The sequence below is a fragment of the Diadema setosum genome, chromosome 18 (genome assembly GCF_964275005.1).
Source record: "Diadema setosum chromosome 18, eeDiaSeto1, whole genome shotgun sequence".
Classification (NCBI taxonomy): Eukaryota; Metazoa; Echinodermata; class Echinoidea; order Diadematoida; family Diadematidae; genus Diadema; species Diadema setosum.
Window position 1 is genome coordinate 29,145,045 of NC_092702.1, and position 20,904 is coordinate 29,165,948.

The 20,904-nt window shown below is 39.4% G+C and overlaps 1 protein-coding gene across 1 annotated transcript; it reads left to right on the top strand.

Moving 5' to 3' along the window:
- The first annotated feature begins 380 nt into the window (after positions 1-380).
- Positions 381-20,677, top strand: LOC140241787 (RING finger protein 145-like). Its single transcript, XM_072321537.1, has 2 exons — positions 381-844; positions 18,155-20,677. The coding sequence occupies exons 1-2, from the start codon at positions 643-645 to the stop codon at positions 19,903-19,905; spliced, it is 1,953 nt and encodes a 650-aa protein (XP_072177638.1). The 5' UTR covers positions 381-642; the 3' UTR covers positions 19,906-20,677.
- Positions 20,678-20,904: the final 227 nt, after the last annotated feature.

Genomic DNA, 20,904 nt, shown 5'->3' on the forward strand with positions numbered 1-20,904 from the left:
AAACCATCGGGCATGCACGTACAAAACGTATGCGTTCGATGTACGATCGCAGCATGCATCAAACGCAAGTGATGGGGGGTGAATAACGGCGACAATTTACGCCAACGGATCTCTAATAAGGAAAACAAAAGTTCTCGGTCATGGTGATTCCACTCCCGGTGGGTGTTTGATCATGTATCTGGCAGATCCTTTTATCATATTTTCCTTCTCATAATGTGCCGTCATCGCGTCAGTGACAGCGGTTGCCTAAAAATATTGTGAATGCCGTGGCGTAAAGGGCAGGGTCTTTCCTGCGAACTGCCAAACTAGATAACGTTTAATAGTTCATCAGCGTTCGTGTCTCGGCCTCGGTTGTATTGAACGACCGTGTCTGTTCTGCACATCATCAAGTCTGATTGCTCGAAATGACTGCGGATTCTTTGATCTTGTCATGATAGCAGCATGCTGTCAGTTTTGATGGCGTAGATTTCACATTTTGCGGGTCGCCACTCCGACCTAGCAATACTGTACAATTGTAACCTAGAGAGTGTGGAGGCTAGGATATCAGATGAACAAGAGTGCAATGTGTTTTAGTCAGGGACAGTTTGTCGTCTAGGAACCCCACTACACACATGCACATGACACATTTGACTGTACGTCATCATGGATTTCCCTATCCTGCGAAGACCACAATTGCTTCGTTTTTCTAATGTTGTGCTCCGTCTTCCGAGCGTCTTTATCCTCGAGTCGCTCTACCATTCACGGGCCCAAAAACTGATTTCGGAGAGTGAGGTCATCAACAATGAGGTGGTGGAGAAGCTGGGAGTCGCCCCTGAAAAACTCACCCTGGGTGCGGAGTATGTGGGTATGTAGATACTGTAGGCCTATTTCTAATGTCAATTTGATCAGTCTACCACTTTTTCTAGTGATTAGGTAACAGGTACTAATGACGTGTTAGAACTGATCATTCTTTTTTTTTTATTGAAGATTTTGTCATGTGAAAATTACAGTTCTCTCCTTTCTCTTCCTTAAAAGAAGTTGCAGTCTGGCGGCCCAATGAAAGTCATGCTGTTGAGTTGCCAGCGTGCAGCTTGCACCTGCCCACACACCTACAAAACATCACTCATCAGATCCCTGTGCCATAGCCCGACCAGACGCTGTTAGTACGCTGTGTCGCTATGTACAGCGACTGGGCTGTGTACCTGTGCCAGTGCATCTGTGCCCTCGGGTTCTCAATTCAGCTCCCATGCACATGTATACAACACAGACATAGAATTCACTATTCACCAGTATTCTCGTCGGGTTGCCACCAGATAGTCATGTTGCCAGTGTCGAGCTGCCACCTTATTTTCTCTCATTTTTCAAAGGCAGTGTATACGACCACATGCATGTGGTTGGAGCCATGGCCCGGGTTGCTGGATAGAGTCACAACACGAGCTGCAGTAGTGACTACTGAACTGTGGCTGGCTGCATACAATTTGCCATGCGTACATTTGTAAACATGCAGTGTGATGTGACTTTACTATGATGAAAGTAGCCAATTTTTCTTACAGCTGTACATTCTAAACATTTGTATTTTCTTCATGTACATGTAGTTTCAAATCAAATGAACTCTCATCATCTTTTCTCCTTGCATTTTTTCACAAATATGTCTTATTGTTAAATCCATTCTGCATGTCTTCTTGAAGAAGATCTTACGTCCTAGGCAAAGAATTTGATGCATTTCAATTCCATGATCAACGGCCAGCGTGCAGCCAGCCAGCGGTGATGGCAAAGCCATCAGTGGCGTGCCGTAATGGCTTGATGACAGCGCTACCTGTATGCTGTATAGTCATAGATTCTCGCACCATGACGAGCGACATCGGGTACACAGAACAAGCACACGGTGCTTTGTTCTTTTCGATAGTCGATATATGCTCATGTTTGCGTTAACATGCTGCTTGTTGATGTGCAGGCCCGAATGATGATCTAAAGAAGGAGATTTGGATTGCAGTTCAGATCAGATGAAAATCTCACTCCTGCCATCAGAACACATGTATACAACTTAAATGTATCATTGTGATCAATTATGTAATAAAGCAATGTCAAATGGATTAGAGATGCAAAAATTCACCATAAATAAGAAGATGTTTTGAACTTTGCAACTGATTGACAACTTGTTTTTTGAACTTGTTAACCTGATTTGTATGTTGTGTAGTGGGTTACGTAATAAAATCTTGCTGAGACAAATGGGTGTGATCCTGTACAGGCAACTACTTTACAGCAAGGCAGGATGAGGAAAAGGTTATTGAAAGAGGGTCACATCTAAACAAACCTGGCTGTCTATTTATCTTGAGCAGCATTGGCTTTGATTGCTCTATCAGTTATTCTTGAACACCTACAGTGTACATGTACAGTAGTACACTATTGCCAACAATATAAATCTAAAAAGTGGCGAAGTGGGTCAATGTCGATTAAAAGATGACTTTCTTTTGTGTTTCTAAAATCACTTTACTGTGCTTGAGGAATTTCTTTTGAATTTTCAAATTCAAACTCTTTTCAATTCCAATGTAATCACAAAATTTACAAATCCCAACTTTTTGAAGAGATCTACTGTATGTCATATCTAAATGTACTTGTGCAAGACACAACGAAGAAATGTTTCTTTTTATCCCACTTTATCACTCAGGAATAAGCAAGTGTGTGCTCAGCTGTGCCAGTTTCACAGAGCCCTTTGTGTCCAGTATATTACAGTAGCTAAGTTAAAGAGACATGATACTGGCTCAAAATGCACTTTTGCACAAATTACACCACAGATGTTATACACACTGTAGATCTATGCTACCTTTGTTAATGCCAGGATGAATACACAAATGAATGAAAATTACTCTGTACAAGTACATGTACAATTTGTACAATGTATCCTTCACTCACCTTTGTCACAGTACAATTAAGCCCTGTTTTAACCGACTCTACCCTGACAGTGTTGAGACAACAGCTAGAGTATAGGAATAACGCATTCCGCGGAGTTGTTTAGCGAGTATGCAGTGCACGAGAGGTTTCTTCTGAGCATGCGCACTCCACATGAGCCAGAGGCGAGTGTGGAGTGTGCATGCGAAGAAGAAACCTCGAGTGCACTGCATATCGCTGAACAACGACGGGAAAATGCGTTACTCCTTTTATAAGATGGCTAAGTAATTTCAAACGCGAGGTGAATATACCTTGTATGAGAAAGAAATAATGAAATAAATCAAATATCAAAGATTTTGAAACTGTACTTACCGTTGGAAAATGGTCCATAGTAGGCTTTCTCCGAGATTATCCCAGCTTGTGCTGAAAACTGTATAAGTGAATATTTTCGCGCAACTAATTTTTCACGCTTGGCGGGGTAAGAAGAGTTTCGCGTGTTTTTAATTCCGCGGAATCAAGACATCACGCACAGGAACACAGATATGGCAAGCAAAAATATTCGCGTGCTTTTATTTTCGCGCTAGTTTGTGGATGCGCGAAATGCGCGAAAATTTCAACACCGCGATAATTTCCACTGTTACAGTAAGGCCAAAAAAAAGAAATTGTTGCATTGGCGTAACATGAGATTTTCAAATAGGGTCGGTCGGGCGGATTTTTTTTTTTTTTTTTTTGCTACCTGCATTTTACGTGTAAAACTCGTGCTCAGCTCAGTAAACAGTTACAACTGCTGCACCGAATGTGCTGTGTTCATCTATTCTACAAATCATTTATGAGGCCGATATTACTGGAATTATACCCCTTCACAGAATTTAAAGATGTTGAAATCCCTATCCTGAATGTTTTCACTTCATATTTTACTATTTTGACTTAGATAAGATAGATGCAAATTGACCCATATGTACGATCTTTTCATCGCACACGGCGATCTCTATTACAGTCCCACATATACAGATTCGTGTAAGTTCTCCACACAAGAAACCTATGGCAAAACTGCACAATACATCGCAGTCTGAATGCTACGTATACACTGAATAAATCTTGTTGGAGTACGTGTCCGTGTTGGAAACAGATGACGTACTGATCAAGGAAGGCTTACTGTATGCGAGGCGCTAGATCTCTCCCTCGTACATCCGATATCCCCAGAGCCGTTTCCACTTCCGGGTTTGTGCGATCGCGATCGCAATCAACAAGATATTTGATATCGATAGCAAAAAAATATAATAAAAAAACATGGGGTCGGCGGAATTTTTAGGGTCGGGCAGGTTACGCCAATGCAACAATTTTTTTTTTTTTGGCCTAACCGTGCATTAGACAATTTGGGTGCGCGAAAATCCCACGGGCGTGCAGGGATAGACACTTTTCGCGAATGATCACGTGGTATGCTTTGACCAATCAGCAAGCTGGAAATTACTTAGCCATCTTATAAAACAAAATTCCATGCCCTTGGCAATGAACCCGCAGGAGAGAGTGAGGGCGGGTACCGTTTTAACAGACGTACACCGAAAACCTTTCGGCAGGTTTCCAAGACAACTTACACGTTCCATGTTCAAAGGGGATGTGGTTGCAATCCATGCACGTGATTGGTGAGCGGTGTGTCGTTCTGTTTGTCCTATTGTGCATGCACGCTTCAAGAGTGTATCAAAGGAATGTTACGGGAGAACGCTTTCACAGAACGGTTGTTGGGGTAATGTAGGGATAATGTTGGGGTAATTACCCTAGCTGGCTCAGGTAGAATTTGGCAAATGTTAGAGCAACAACGTCCAAGCAACATTTTTGGCAGGAATGTTCAACAGGCAGGGTAAAGCAAATTTGCCCTGATGTTGTCACGGTAACTCTAGTTTGAAACGCTCTGTTAAAACAAGAGGCGGCAGGTGCCCGTGCTAATAAAGAGAAAGAAAGAAAAGATACTCCTGGCAAGGATTTAGTAACTGTGAATGCTGAATACCATACAATGTATCACCTGCCTTTAGATAATAAGAATGAATTAAAAAAAAAAAAATAGATTTGATCATCAAAAAAAGCATTATGTGCATTCCAATTCTCAAGTTATACAAAATTATAGATATGAAAGAACAATGTTTCCTCTCGAATATGTAGTTTATTGTGTAAGCTGAGATGCACTACTCAAAGTCTCAAACTGCCGGGCATTGGCATTGTGTAGTAAATCGGGTTGCCACTGACAAAGAGAGAGGTGCTGTTCCAAGCATTCTTGTTTCGCTGCTCACCCGATTCATGCTTGTTTTCATAACCAATCCCTTGCAAATCAATATTGCTGTATTTCCCGGCGAAAAGGCTGCACTAATTTTCACGGAAAGAAGCAATAAACTCGGGGTGCGGCCTATATGCCAGTACAACCAAATCATGGACTGTTCAACTGAGCGAATAAACTGCTGATCCAACACACGTAATCACGTAAGGGACTATTCAATGTGCCAATGAGCAACTTGATATCATACAATGAATCAGTCAATCATTAGACAATGCCATGTCCTGCAATGAAATGACAACTTGCTTTGTTATCATCACCTACAGTTGTACTACTAGTAACCGCTGTTGTTTTCCGTGCCAATTTTTGGGAGATTAAGTTCAGCACAAGCAAGTTGCTTTACAGAGCCGTACTGGCCACTGCATTACAATAACCTGTCTAGCACGCATCATAACATCGATCACAAAATGATCATACCGGTAATCATAGCTCTATCTCATGCAGCACAATTGCTCCACTGTTGTACAAAAAAAAAGTGTACATCAAGTTGTGTGAATGAAAGCTCTTTTTCATACAAGTTTTACCGGTATTCAGTAATGTCAAATATGAACATTGCGCACACACACTCAGTTTTCCTTCACATTATGGGACACAGAGTTTCCATCATTAAGTGTTCATACCACCAAAACTTAGAATAAGACACACACAAAAAGAGAGAAAGAATTTGATAGGAAACATGCAAACCAGGTAGAAATACATACAGAGTTTGTTGTCAGAATTCAGAGAAAAGGGTTTAAATTTTGAAAAGAATCGAATCCTTCTGCATTTATTTTTTTTTTCCGCCAAAGTCGGGGTACAGCCTATGCTGTGGTGCGGCCTTATCGCCGGAGAATACGGTGATTGCTTTCTATCACTGTGTAAGTCTGGTCATACCACACCAGATGATTTGTGTTCATGTCAGTGTGTGGTACCCACTTGAAACTAAAAACCTGTCGGACTGAATCCTGAGGAAATATCAAACTGCCCAGTCAGTCTATAGATATGCATGTACTATAAATGAATGCAATATGTTAGTTTTGTAGATTAGTCTTCCTGTAAGACCCATATTGCAATGTTTTAGTATGTTGTATTCTTGAGAGCTCTAGACTTTTTCTGCCAATCTCTCAAGAGAATCTTCACACACTCACGCTTTACAAACATGTTTAACTGTGAAATTACAAATGTATAAAATAATGCCATTTTTGTCAACAAATGGTTAAATGTGATTCCAGATGTTGTTGGTTTTTTTTTAAAGTGCTGTTAATATTGTACATTTATGTCTTATTGTTTCAAACTGTGAATGCTGAATACCATACAATGTATCACCTGCCTTTAGATAATAAGAATGAATTAAAAAAAAAAAAAATAGATTTGATCATCAAAAAAAGCATTATGTGCATTCCAATTCTCAAGTTATACAAAATTATAGATATGAAAGAACAATGTTTCCTCTCGAATATGTAGTTTATTGTGTAAGCTGAGATGCACTACTCAAAGTCTCAAACTGCCGGGCATTGGCATTGTGTAGTAAATCGGGTTGCCACTGACAAAGAGAGAGGTGCTGTTCCAAGCATTCTTGTTTCGCTGCTCACCCGATTCATGCTTGTTTTCATAACCAATCCCTTGCAAATCAATATTGCTGTATTTCCCGGCGAAAAGGCTGCACTAATTTTCACGGAAAGAAGCAATAAACTCGGGGTGCTCGGGGTTTATGTCTTATTGTTTCAAAGGTACTGTTTCAAAGTAATGCCAGTGGTGTGTAATCAGGCAATTGACTGATCATATGTGTACACATTTTTATATCTCAAGCAAGGTATGGTGAAAATCAGCGTGGTCGGTATACACCCAACTCTAAACGCAGAGGTTGTAACAGATCAGGCCTACATTGTATATGGGTAATTCCATGAAGTTGGGGCAGTGTCCATGTAGCATCGTGATATTTGAAAAATACATTTCAGCATAACTCAATATTAATTATGCTATACATTTATTGTTTGTAGGCTTTACATTTGCATTGAGGCCACACATTTTCCTGGAAATTTTGTGCCATTCAGACTCAATTTTGATGAAGTTATTAAACAATATGTAACGGTGTCCTGTAGCATCGTGACGTGTCCATGTAGCATCGTGAAATTTTAACATTTGGTCCTAAGAGACAAATTATGGCAATTAGCTTGACCAAAATTTGATGCAATATGCATATTTACTAGATTAGTCAGATAGCTAAATATCTCAAATTTCCTGTACACAGTTTTAATTTTACAAGAAAATTACAAAAATGTATCACGATGCTACACGGTGTCCTTTTTTGTTACATTTGGTGGACACCGTGTAGCATAGTGACACATTGTGTAATTTTCTTGTAAAAGTAAAACTGTGGAAAATAGAGTTAAGATATTTAGCTATCTGACTAATCTAGTAATTATGCATATTATATCAAATTTTGGTCAAGCTAATTGCATTAATTTGTCTCTTAGGACCAGATTTTAACTATCACGATGCTACATGGACACGTCACGATGCTACAGGACACCGTTACATTTTTTTAAAATAACTTCATCAAAATTGAGTCTGAATGGCACAAAATTTCCAGGAAAATGTATGGTCTCAATACAAATGTAAAGCCTATAAAGAATATATGTATAGCATAATTAGTATTGAGTTATGCTAAAATGTAACACTTTGTGCCCCAACTTCATGGAATTACCCATATGTAACTGACATGCAAAGCAAATTAGAAAATGTAATACAATTGGTCTGCAGTCTGCAATTTGCAATTTTGCTCTCTCATAAATTCTCCATTGTCGTGTGCACTCACAAAGTCAGTTTCGGATGACATTTCATTTTCCCAAGCATTTCAACCTTCATTCCTCAATCCTCTCAAATATCATTAATGACAGAAGTTATTTGTTGATTGTTACTGATATCACAGTGCATAAAATTTGTAGAAAAAAATTCTAATCTATTCAAACTATTAGGGCTGTGCATGTCCATTTATTTTGTTTGTTTCTTTGTTTCTTTTTCTTTTTCTTTTTCTTTTTCTTTTTCTTCTTCTTCTTCTTCTTCTTCTTCTTCTTCTTCTTCTTCTTCTTCTTCTTCTTCAGGCTCAGCCGGACACAAGTATCCTGTACAGTACAATAACATGTATATTTCATTAAATGCAGGCATTTTTTTTTTTCTTCAATAACTGTTGTGAATTATTCATAACTGCTGGCCAGTTCTGGGCTGGGCACAAGTGGAATAATTCATGTAGGTTTTGGTCAAATCACTGTTAGATGTCATAGGCCTTTAGAGGTTCTGTTATGGTAGTATTGTAGAGCCTCTATAGTTGTTGAATCATTAACAGAGAATGCACACATGCCATCCTTTTTGTTTTCCACAAGTGAAAAATAAAAAATTGTATAGACTGAAATATATTGTGAAATATTAAAGATACCTCTACACACCTGTACTTTTATTTGGAGATTACGGGTTTATAATTGTCATGACCTCACCTTGGGTGCTCAGGGTGCTACATTTGTACTTTTTTTTTTTCCATTCATATTACCCAGTCAGGCAAGCAGATTCTTAAATTGTTGCAGAACAGTTGCCCGAACAGTTGCCCAAACAGGAATTTTTACTTGCCTGAAAAGGAAGTCCAAACATATCAGAAACTGATACAGAAAATTATTTGTACATTGTAAGTCAAGGACTTGATAAGAATGCAATCATTTTAATAAATAGCACACGTTGATTCACACACTCTTAAAGGACAAGTTCACCTTCATATACACGTGGAATGAGTGAATGCATCAATATTAGTAGAACACATCAGTAAAAGTTTGGGGGAAATCGGACAATCCGTTCACGACTTACGAATTTGTGAAGTTTCTGCTCAGTCACTGCTGGATGAGCAGACTCCTACAGCTTTTGATGTCACATGTGTACAACGATATAAAGAAAACAAAGAAAATTCAACATATTTTCACTTTTCTCGCATAAGAAAAGGATGCTTGACTTACCTCTTTCAGAAGGCAGGGGGAATAATATTACCCTTAATATACATCAGTGACAGGTTGTAGTGCACTTTTTTTTCAAAAAAATTGAATTTTGTGAAATTCTCTTTATATTTTCCTTTAATATATCATTGTACGCATGTGACTTCATACACTGTGGTAGTCTTCTCATCCAGCAGCGACTGCACAGATTATTTAAAAATTCATAACTTTTGAACGGATTGTCTGATTTTTCCCAAACTTTCACTATTATGTGTTCTACAGTTGTAATAATATTGCTGCGTTCACTAAATCCATATAGTGTATGAAGGTGAACTTGTCCTTTAAACACATTTGAGTATAAAAACTTTGTTAATCGAATTGTTGGAAAGTTGCTGAAATGAAATTTAAGTGTTTTGCATTCCATTAAACAGTCATTATCTGTGGACTTCTGTTTGGTTGACTTCATGGGTGTGAAGGGAGGAAAAGGTGGTTTCAAAATCTTTTTGCTTACCCAATTAGGGCAAGCATTTTTTGTAACTTATCAGAAACATTTGCTTGACTTTGATTTTCACTTGCCCTGGACAATCAGGCAAGTGCTTGAAATGTAGCACCTTGGATGCTGTAAATTAAGTGAGTCTTTTGTATGCCATTAATTTTTATGTGCTGGCCAATTTCAGTGAACTTTGCATGTTTTATGCATAATGATGTGAATGAAAGTAAAAGAATGTAATTCAATACCCATTGATATGATACTGGATATTTGACAAGGAGTCGTGCTTGGACTCTGAAGAAAAAGTGAGACTGCTCCCTTGACTGATGGTGCTTGGTAGACTTGTGAAGGCTTCCCTGGAGGTCCATTCATGCACAAGTGTTATTGGTTTTTTTTTATCATAATGCAAAATTTGATTGTATTACACATGCAAGCAAAGCAATCAAAGATGTGCATGCCTTCACAACAACCAAAGCGTGACCCAACAAGGCACCCTCACCCTGGACCTACATTGTAGTGCATGAAGAGGTGTTTGCATAATGGGATTAAAAAAGTGATGCCATGTAGCATGTTAGCATTTGATACATACACTGTAAATATTTTATTTCATTCTTTATTCATTTATTTATTTGTTTGCATGTCGTTCACACACACTGTACCAGGCACGTGGTTGCAAGGACTAAAAAAAAAAAGAAAAAATGATGGGACTACTTTTTACATCATGATTTGGGTCATAATACAGTGTAGTCGGTGATTTTTTGTGTCCATGCAGAAAATATTATTGGATTTTAGCCTCATGTTGCAAAAATCAATCTTTTAGAAAAAAAACAAAAAACAAAAAACTACAACAGTTAATTGTTGGTGCATGTGTGAGTAGGCTTATAAACTATAGCATTCATACTCGATGGTATGTCACTGATTGAACATTTTGAAGGCAGAAATTTCATTTCAGTTAGCAGTGGTTCAGCCTACAATGTACCTTCCATTGTAAAGAATGTAGAGCTCTCCATAATAAATTTAGTTAACTTACAACCTGTATACTGGGTTCTAAGTCTTTTGGGTTAAAAAGTATGACAAATGTTGCTGGAGATACAAACTGGAGCGTGTAATTCATATACATGTGCAGAACCAAAAATAGGTTGTCATGGTTGAAGGTTATTTTGTGACATTCAGTGGCTTACATCAAAGTATTCACAAATTCCCACAAATCTGTCGTAGTTGTGTCACTCTCCTGATCAGAATGGCTTTCTCTGAAAGTGAAGATGTATGCATTCAAACCTTGAAAAGATTTTTTGAATACTTCATTAAACATAAAAATATGTTGCCTTCTATGCAAAGATGAATAGGTCAAAATACATTGCATTAACATTTGTGAAATTCAAATAGCTTGTGTGGTGTCAGTCTAAATTTTGTCAGTTATTCAAATTAACTCTTCCTGGTACGTAGTGGGGATCAGTTCCTTTCTAATTTTGCAATTGTATTGTATGACAAATGCAAGAAAACAAGCAAATCTTAATATGATAAAATGATATGAGAAAAGCAAAGCTGAAGGCATGATGGGGGGGGGGGGGGAATACACAAGTCGACATTGAAGGACAAATGTATTCATCATAAGCAGGGACCTGGACCTCTACTTGCTGTGATCTCATATGTTGCTGATATCTGCAGATATCCAGTGTGATATTGCATCAGAACTGTTTTGCCATTATACTTCATAGACATTAGAAGCAATGTAGGTACCCAAGATGCCTTGCCTACAGCACACATGGGATCCCTACATCAGACACAAAATTGACAATTACAGTATAATCCAACAGCCTGGTACGGAAGCGACTGCGACACACACCGGGGGTAACGCATCCCTGATCTCATTCGCGGAGCGGAAACGAGAGGTGCACTTTAGACGTAGCTCTGTGTTGACTGCAAACACCGAGGTGGTGTGGGTGGTGGTGTTGTTGGTGGGTTTTTTTATGCACCTTCTGTGAAAGACGGATGTGATACATGCCGGGGATTAATACTTTGATAGGAGCCCCTGCCTCTTCATGTGTGTGCAATGCACAATGCGGAAAACATGCAATGCAGCAGGAGAGTGAAAGTGTGATGCATCACCTGGATGAGAACTTTCTGCTCAAGATATACATGTAGAAGAGGCATCTTCAGACAGAGAGAGTGTGTGTGTGTGTGTGTGTGGGGGGGGGGGGGGCTGGTGGGAGATAGGGAATTCCTCCCTGTGAAGCTCCATGCATCAGGGCATTTTCCAGGGATCCAAGAGGAGATGAATGAGTTTGGCGGCGTGCTAATGGCGTGCGACCAGACACACAAGTTCTAGGCATCATGTTCTTGTCAAAAGTCAAGTCTTGCTTTCTAATTTCCCTGGAGGAAAGATGGATTAAATCTATTCGCCGATACTTTGCACCCACATTAACCCATCCTGATGGTGTGAGGAAGACATTGCATCAGTATGACTGGAATTACCGCATTTTCATTAAAAAGAGGGAAATCTTTCCAGGTTTCACAGACAGTGTGTATTTAAGTTCTGTTGCAGAGCCTAGTGTTACAATCACCATGACAAGTGAGGCTTATTGTCCCCACCGAACGAGTTCGAGCAGGGGACTATGAAACGGGCTCCGTACGTGTGTGTGTCCGTCCGTCCGTCCGTCCGTCCGTGTGTCCGTCCGTGTGTGCGTCCGTGTGTGATCAAAATCTTCAATTTGCTACTTCTCTGTCATTTATGAGCCAATTTTGATTCTATTTGCTTTATATGATAGCACTACATGGGAGCTTTGAAATTTCTACACAGAATTTCAGTCGTGACCTTTGACCTTGACCTTTGACCTATATTGTACATTTTGCTACAAAATGCTACTCCTTCGCCATTTCTAACCCGATTTCGATTCCGTTTGCTTTATATGATGGCACTAGGTGAGGGCTTCAAAACTTCTACACAGAATTTTGACCTTTGACTTCTTTGACCTCTGACCTTGATTTTTGACCTGTATTGTACATTTTGCTACAAAATGCTACTCCTTCGCCATTTCTAACCCGATTTCGATTCCGTTTGCTTTATGTGATGGCACTAGGTGAGGGCTTCAAAATTTCTACACAGAATTTTGACCTTTGACTTCTTTGACCTTTGACCTTGATTTTTTGACCTGTATTGTACATTTTGCTACAAAATGCTACTCCTTCGCCATTTCTAACCCGATTTCGATTCCGTTTGTTTTATGTGATGGCACTAGGTGAGGGCTTCAACACTGCTACACAGAATTTTGACCTTTGACTTCTTTGACCTTTGACCTTGATTTTTTGACCTGTATTGTACATTTTGCTACAAAATGCTACTCCTTCGCCATTTCTAACCCGATTTCGATTCCGTTTGCTTTATGTGACGGCACTAGGTGAGGGCTTCAACACTTCTACACAGAATTTTGACCTTTGACTTCTTTGACCTTTGACCTTGATTTTTTGACCTGTATTGTACACTTTGCTACAAAATGCTACTCCTTCGCCATTTCTAACCCGATTTCGATTCCGTTTTCTTTATGTGGTGGCACTAGGTGAGGGCTTCAAAACTTCTACACAGAATTTTGACCTTTGACTTCTTTGACCTTTGGCCTTGATTTTTTTACCTATATTGTACATTGGCTACAAAATGCTACTCCTTCGCCATTTCTAACCCGATTTTGATTCTGTTTGCTTTTTGTGATGGCACTAGGTGAGGGCTTCAAAACTTCTACACAGAATTTTGACCTTTGACTTCTTTGACCTTTGACCTTGATTTTTTACCGATATTGTACATTTTGCTACTAAATGCTACTTCCGGCGGGGACATATTTTACGCACCGCGTAATTTCTACTTTTCCTTGTTGCTTTATGGGATACAATTTGTAATTCCCAAGCAAATGTCATGTTGACATGCATGTATTTGATTCATGATCTAGGAAATTTGCCATAAATAGACTGTATGTGTATGATTGTTCATGAAGACAATTGTAACAAAATCCACAAACCCTGCTATGGGCATTCCCTCCCTCCATTATGTTTTGCCTGCAGTGTTTTTATGCAATATAACATAGAAATACCAAGAGCTACATGTATACCAAAACCCTCCCTCAATAATAATAATTTTAAAAAGGTACAAAGAACTATACCAAAACCCTCCCCCAAAAATCAACCAAATGAACAAACTGTAAAAGACTCATAAAGAGATAATTTTGGGCAGATACTTGCCTACATTTTCTAACACACTTGTTCAGGGTACTAAACAGATAATTAAATGCTATGGGCTTGAAGTATGATTTCTTCAATGCAACATGCACTTTATGACCCTGATATACATCATTTGATATTAATATACAATTTTTGTATTATGTTGTGGTTGAACAAAGAGAAAGCCGGGATGGTCCAGGTAAAGAGATGGTAAATGTGCAGAATGGATTTCATTTTTAAATGAGTAAATCGATCATTTTTTTTTTTTTATATTTATGTGCCATTATCCATTGCCATTTCCTGAAACCATCCTGCAAATACCCAAAAGCCTAGCAGGCTTGGGGTTTTAACCTTGCAAAGAGTCACAGGGATAAAGATTTCAAAGGGAGCCCATCATGTGTGCAGAAGAACAGCTAGCCATAGCTAAACAAGTGGAAATAACAAAACAGAGACATGAAATGAACACATTGTGGAAGAATCTTTTGTAGGAGGATCATTTGCCAGTTAGGCGAGTATGGTAGCCATGGCAAATGCATCTGGTGAGTGTCATATGGCAGCAAAAGAATGGGGTTACTGGGTTTGGCATCCTCAGGCAGCAGCCATTAGTATCATGTTACTGGTCCGTAATGGAGTGTAAACTTAAAAGGGGAAAACAATATTCTCCATCATGGGTATGACTTTCAAGAGGGTCGGGAATCTCCTCTAATAGCTGATGATACCTCAAAATGCTGGTTATTTCACTGTCATTGAGAGAAAGAAATATGTCTATTACTCTGATACAAAAAAAGTATCAGAAACATGATTAACCCATTGAGGATGGACTGATTTTGCTACAACACTCTTTTCCCGTAGACACCTGCCCGCATATACTTGGGACTCTTCCTCAACGGAAATTATGCGTTCAACTACAGGTGTTACTCATGTGCTTTGACAAAAGAGAGCATCAATAATCGGGACTAGCGCTCTCACATCTAGAAATACTTAGCAAGCCCCTACTGCAATTCGCTCTCTCTTTCAATGTGGTGGCAACAATGAATTTGTGTACCTTGAATTGGAGCAGTGAATCAAAATGCAGTGTAAAACTGACAATTTTAACAGCAAAGCACGCTGGAACACGCTTTAGCGGAGTACTTTATTTGAAAGATCAAAATATCCCAGATTAAAAGATAGAAACCTAACATGCGGAAATGTGCGCATTATAGAAAAATATTAGGTTTTTAAGAGGGCGTGATTTTCATTTCATTTCGATTTGCGCATTACGAAGAAACTGGAAATACATGTTTATAATATTGAATTCTTTCCTAAACTATTCTTAATCAATTCGAGTATTTCATTTAAAATTTTACGGTGAAATAGAGGTTGTAATTCAACGAAAGGTGAAATTCGTTCTTCCTCTCCGAACTTCGTCTTGCAACTAGAGAGGTGCCAAGCATGACTTCAAAGCGTAGTGGAATGCTAGACATCCCATTGTAACGCCTTGAACCCAAACATGTGTTTGCATGAATTACGAAGAGTTGCCACTCCATCTCTGTAACACCTCCCTGCTCTAAAGATATTCATGTGAGTTGCTCTTGATGCTAAGTTATTAGAATCAGCCTTTTGCATTGTCACACCGTACATATTGTAGTTGCACACATATAAAATTTTAATCGTAAATAATATTTATGCTATGCAATATCAGACCTCCTAACCATTCTGACTCTGGAGGAAAGAATCTGAATTTTGACCATTCCCAGCTTCTTGATAATTTTACTACACACTCACTTGGGAACTGCTCTTTCATTCCTACTTTTGAGCCAAATTAAATATTTTCAGTCAGAAAGGTTGGGATGTCTGCAATATAGTCAAAAGATTATCTAATAGATTATTATTAGATTTAAAAAAAAAAACTAATTGTAAATAATACTAATGCAACATACAGTAGTCAGAAGATTTTTATTCATAAATCTTTCTGTATTAAATTAAAACAGTATGTTTTACAATCTGCTTTATCCCAGACCATGCAAAGCCAATATTATAGGGGCATGCTGACATACATGTACTGTGACTGTGAACTATAGGTGTCAATGTGTACGTTCTTGAGCTATTTGTATAAATGTGCCGACAACTGCAATTGTACAGTGGTGACTCTGTATGTATCTTTTCTGCAGCAATACAAGAAGTGCCAGAACACTTTTGGTGCAGCACATTTGAATACATCATATCTTCAATGTCTGTGTGCACGAAGACAATACAGTTTAATACAATGTGTGGAACTCTGGATATCATTTCCATCTACACCTATACCACATGACAAGCTGCCATACATATAACCATGTGCACAAACATTGATGTGGACATTACTGACACCTAAGAAGACAATCTGAAGTGCTCATGAGATCTTGTTTCTCTGCTCAAGGCTCTTGGATGTTTACTTGTAACCCAGCCTCCTTTTACAATGTAATAGAACAAATGACATCATGCTTTGCATAGAGCCTACATGTATTCCATGGAAGTCCTGTGTTACACCTTTAATATAATTGGGACACACCAAAAGTGTATGGCAATTAAGCATCCTCTCTATGATATATGTGATGTATTTGCACCTAGAGCATGATATTTAATGTTAATTTACCTGGTACTGTATGAATTCAGTGTGCACCACCCAAGAGAAGGGCTTCAATTACAAATTTGTCCAATCAAGCAGTTGTACTCACTAGGCTCTTTATCACTGGCAAATATTGCGACATACAGACAAAAATATGTTTGAGCATTCCATTCACACTGCAATGAAACAGTTTAGAAATATTGTGAGTTTTTGTACAATGCATGTATGCACAATGAATTATTAAAACTCACAGCTGCAGCTTGAGCCATACATACAAAATGTACAAAATTGTAGCTTTACTAACTGGTACATTTAGCGTGTGCTTGTGGTGTATAGAGATGTAGGTCAGTGATCAATATTGTTATATTTCTGTGGGAAGCACCGTCTTCACAAAATGTCTTGCAATCTTCACACACAAAGGTAGAAAAATCAGTCAAGTCAGTGATTTGTCTTGCGATATATTTGAAATCTGGCATCAGTTGGTACATGTACAGTTGCCAACTGTGAGCCAAGTACCTTGGTTGTGACACACCACTAGCAGTAGGAATGGTTCATAGTGCTTTTAAAATCTATTGTTTTTCTAATGTCATGATATTCACTGGCAGTTGAAATGGCCCTGTAGTGCCTGTGATTGTAATCCACTGTTTTCCTTGGTGCATTCATTGTCACATGCTCAAGGCAAGGACGACTTGTGCCATGTTGACAGAGGGTGTCAAATCCTTGTGCTGATTAATCAGTGCAACCAGATACATGTAAAGAATCCTCTTAGTGTCAACCAAAATCAGTATCAAGCAAACCTGCTACCAGCAAAGGTAGTCTTGTTACTATCCAATTAATTAGAAGGCCATGCTAGTTTCTTCTCAACAACTCTAAGACTTGACGTGTGACAGGGCAGCATGCTAAATTGCATCTTACTCTGTCTGGTTTGTGTCTGTAGATAGCAGTTACTTTCAGAAGTATCTACTAATTCCATGACCGGTCATTTTTAGCCTCAGTGATATGAATTTCTGTTTGATAACCTCTTCTCAGTTTTCCAAGAAAGTAATGCTGGGTAGTTTATTGGAAATACAGACAAAATATGAATGTTTCATTATTCATTTTTCACTGTAAGTTTGAACCACAGATAAACGTATGTTGTGTAAGAAAAAAACCCCATGCATTTATCTGTGAACACATGAAAGTGTACTCTATCATGGTATAAGAGTGAAAGTGATCATTACGATGATTATACAATGATGACAATTGGCATATATACAAGCTAACAATACCATAAATATACACGTTATGAAATTTACCAAATTGCCACTAGCATTCAAATGCATATAATAGGGTTTAATTTCACTAATCTTGGCTCTCGTGAAATTTGCAAGTTTAATTTTGCTGTGTTTGCTCATTTTTTTTCATGGAAAATGTTTTGATCCACTCAAATAGTTTTGGATGAAAATCAGAACATTAGTCTCCTTGTATGGTAGGATTTCCTGTGTTGTGCTTATTCCTTGGATCATAACATGTCCTTACTAACAAACCCCATAAGTACTCATATAAACTAAAGCACTGTTACTTGTCACACTTTTGTGCTGAGTGTGTCAAAACAGTTGAACTCAATATTTCAAATGTTTTTTTTTTTAATGTTACATATTACCATGATGATGTACATTGTAGCTGTCCAAATTGTACTAATTTACTTCTATGATTTTATGCTTGTTCTTTAAATGCAGGTTACCTGATAGCTCTTCTCCTCCATGCCCTGCCACTGCACATGCTTTTCAAGCTCTATGTCCACCTCATTGTTGCCATCTTGATCCTGGGGTCTCACCACCTATCCAGTCACTACCTAGCCCTGCAGGCAGAGGCAGACCCAACAACCCATGAGTCGGTCTATAACGACACTGCCAGCATCCAGCAGCTCTACACCTTTGTGGCACTCCAGATCATCATCTGCGCAGTCTCCGCCAAGCTCCTCCAGACGAAGCGCATCTGGGCATTCGCAGCATACCTCCTTCCTCTGGCCGTGAGGGCATGTGGTCTCTCGGTGGCTGTTGCTGTGACAATGCACTCCATCGCGGAAATCATCTGCATGGTGATGGTAACAATCTTTACACTTCGCAACATCCTGGTGCCCTACCGGTTGGCACTGATTGGTCTGCAGACCCTTCAGGAGTATATCGAGCTCTACGGCATCATCAGTGTCATCCTGGCAATGTACAACAGGTTCTTTGTTCCTGCAATCTACCTGGTGTTCTGGCTGACCATATTCATGTACCAGCTATACTCCTATTTTGCCAGCAAGAATTATATGGCAGTGCAGGAGAAGTGGGTGTTGATCCTACTGGCGTCCATTGCAGACTGCTGTGTCAGTCCCTGGAGTCTGGTGGGGCTCAGTTCTGCTGTGTCATACACGGCGTACGTTGTGCTCACCTTCTGCAAGATATACTTGAAAGGGTTCAATGAACGGGAGCAAGGAGATTTCCTGCACAAGGGATGGACAGAAGGGATCACATTAATGCTTTTGGCCATGCAAACGGGGCTCCTTCACCTGAAACGATTTGAAAAGATTCTTCTCCTCAGCATCGTCCTCTTCATAGTGATATCATCCATCATCCAGTCAATCCATGAGCTGACCAACACCTACCTGTTGTCTCTTGGTGCATCAAATAGCCGCAGTGTGGGTAAACATGTCAAAGTCCTGCTCCTGTGTTTTGCCCTGATGGGTGTGCCTCTGTATATGAGCTACATGGTGTTCACCATCTTCGAGATGGAGCTATGGCTCCTTATCATTGTTTCTAGTTGTCTCCTGACAGGCATCCAAACCTTTGGCTCCGTTCTCATCTACGCCCTTTTCATGTGGGAGCACCGGTATCAAACCCCTTGGGAATCACTGGATGATGTCGTGTACGGCATCCAGTCTATGTGTCACATCCTTGAGTTCATTCTTGCCCTGTTTGTGTTGTGCTACGGAGGATTGGAGTCCATGAACTCCAGCTACAATCTCACTGGAGCGATGGTCATCGTTGTCCACTCCTACTTCAATGTTTACCAGCGAGCCCAGGCTGGATGGAACAGCTTCATGAAGAGACGCAATGCGTCCCGGAAAATCAGCCTCCTCCCAGAGGCAGACCCTGCTGAGCTGTCAACACGGAAAGACCTCTGTCCCATCTGCTACGAGGAGATGCAGACTGCACGCATCACTCCTTGCAAGCACTACTTTCATGGAGTCTGCCTCAGAAAGTGGCTCTACGTGCAGGAAAAATGCCCCCTGTGCCACAGCAAGATTGTTGAGCCGGAAACCGCAAGCAGCGATCAGAGACCTGCTACAGACCAGGCCCAGCAGGCTGGTGGCGGTGACGCCATGCCTGGAACGTCTCCTCAGCGAAATAGGGAGAGTCCAGACAGGTCAGCAATAAGTCATAATTCCTCCGACAGACCTCCAGACTCAAACCAAAAATATTCAACCACTCGAAACCCTTAGAACTCTTCTTCTGCCAGTTGTGACATAGACTCAAAAGGAGCACAGCATCAAAACACTGTTCATGATGGAATGCCAGAACATGGTAATGATGCTCACAGCCTCGCGGAAAATCCTGTCTAGGATGTTGAGTGGATTTTGTTGAATCTCTGAAATTCTTCTTGAAGATGTTAAAAATTCCAAGTATGCAAAGTGTGGTATTTTTAAGTACTTGTATAAATGTGTGATGGCACAACGAATGCAATTTTGTTTCTGTATTAGACAAATATAAATTTATCATATTTGCTGAACATGCGTAGATGTCCTTAAAGGGCCAAAGTATTATTTTAAACAAAGTACATCTTTAGTCAAGTCTTGTATTTGTGAGTGATCATGTGTATCTGCAGATCTGTGCTACCTTGTACATCTACGCCAAATCTAACATCCCACTTGCCAACGAATTTGCCATTCTTGCTCAATTTGAAACCTTGTATAGAGGCTGATTGCTGAGTGAGATAATTTTTCGTTGTCTGCTTTATATCATGAGAAAGTGATAGATAACTTCAATATATCTCTTGATAAGTTCTCTGATTTGTATCTCAAAAAGAGGGAATGATAAGATTAATGACTGATATAAGATGATCTTTGATCCTTGGCTGAGGAACAAATCACAGAGTGCACTTTTGTGCCAAATAAGTATAGGTAGGCCTACATGTTGGTCCAATTTGATTCATTAATACAATATGTCTGTGTGTAATGAACTTGCACTTGTGGTCAGATTGCTAAAATAGGTATAGCAAACATTTTTTTTTTTTTTTTTTTTTTACCTTGTAGTGTCCACAGAGAGTATCCTGCATTGGTTATACATGTAGGTACATTGTAGAACATAATGGAATCCAATCCTGACCCAAAGTTTTAAATGTAGCCAAACTAGCATTAGCATAGGATCTCACTTGCATTCAGACCAAAAAGTCAACAACTTATTAGTGAGCTCATGCCAGTGCATTGTGGCACTTTAAAAAA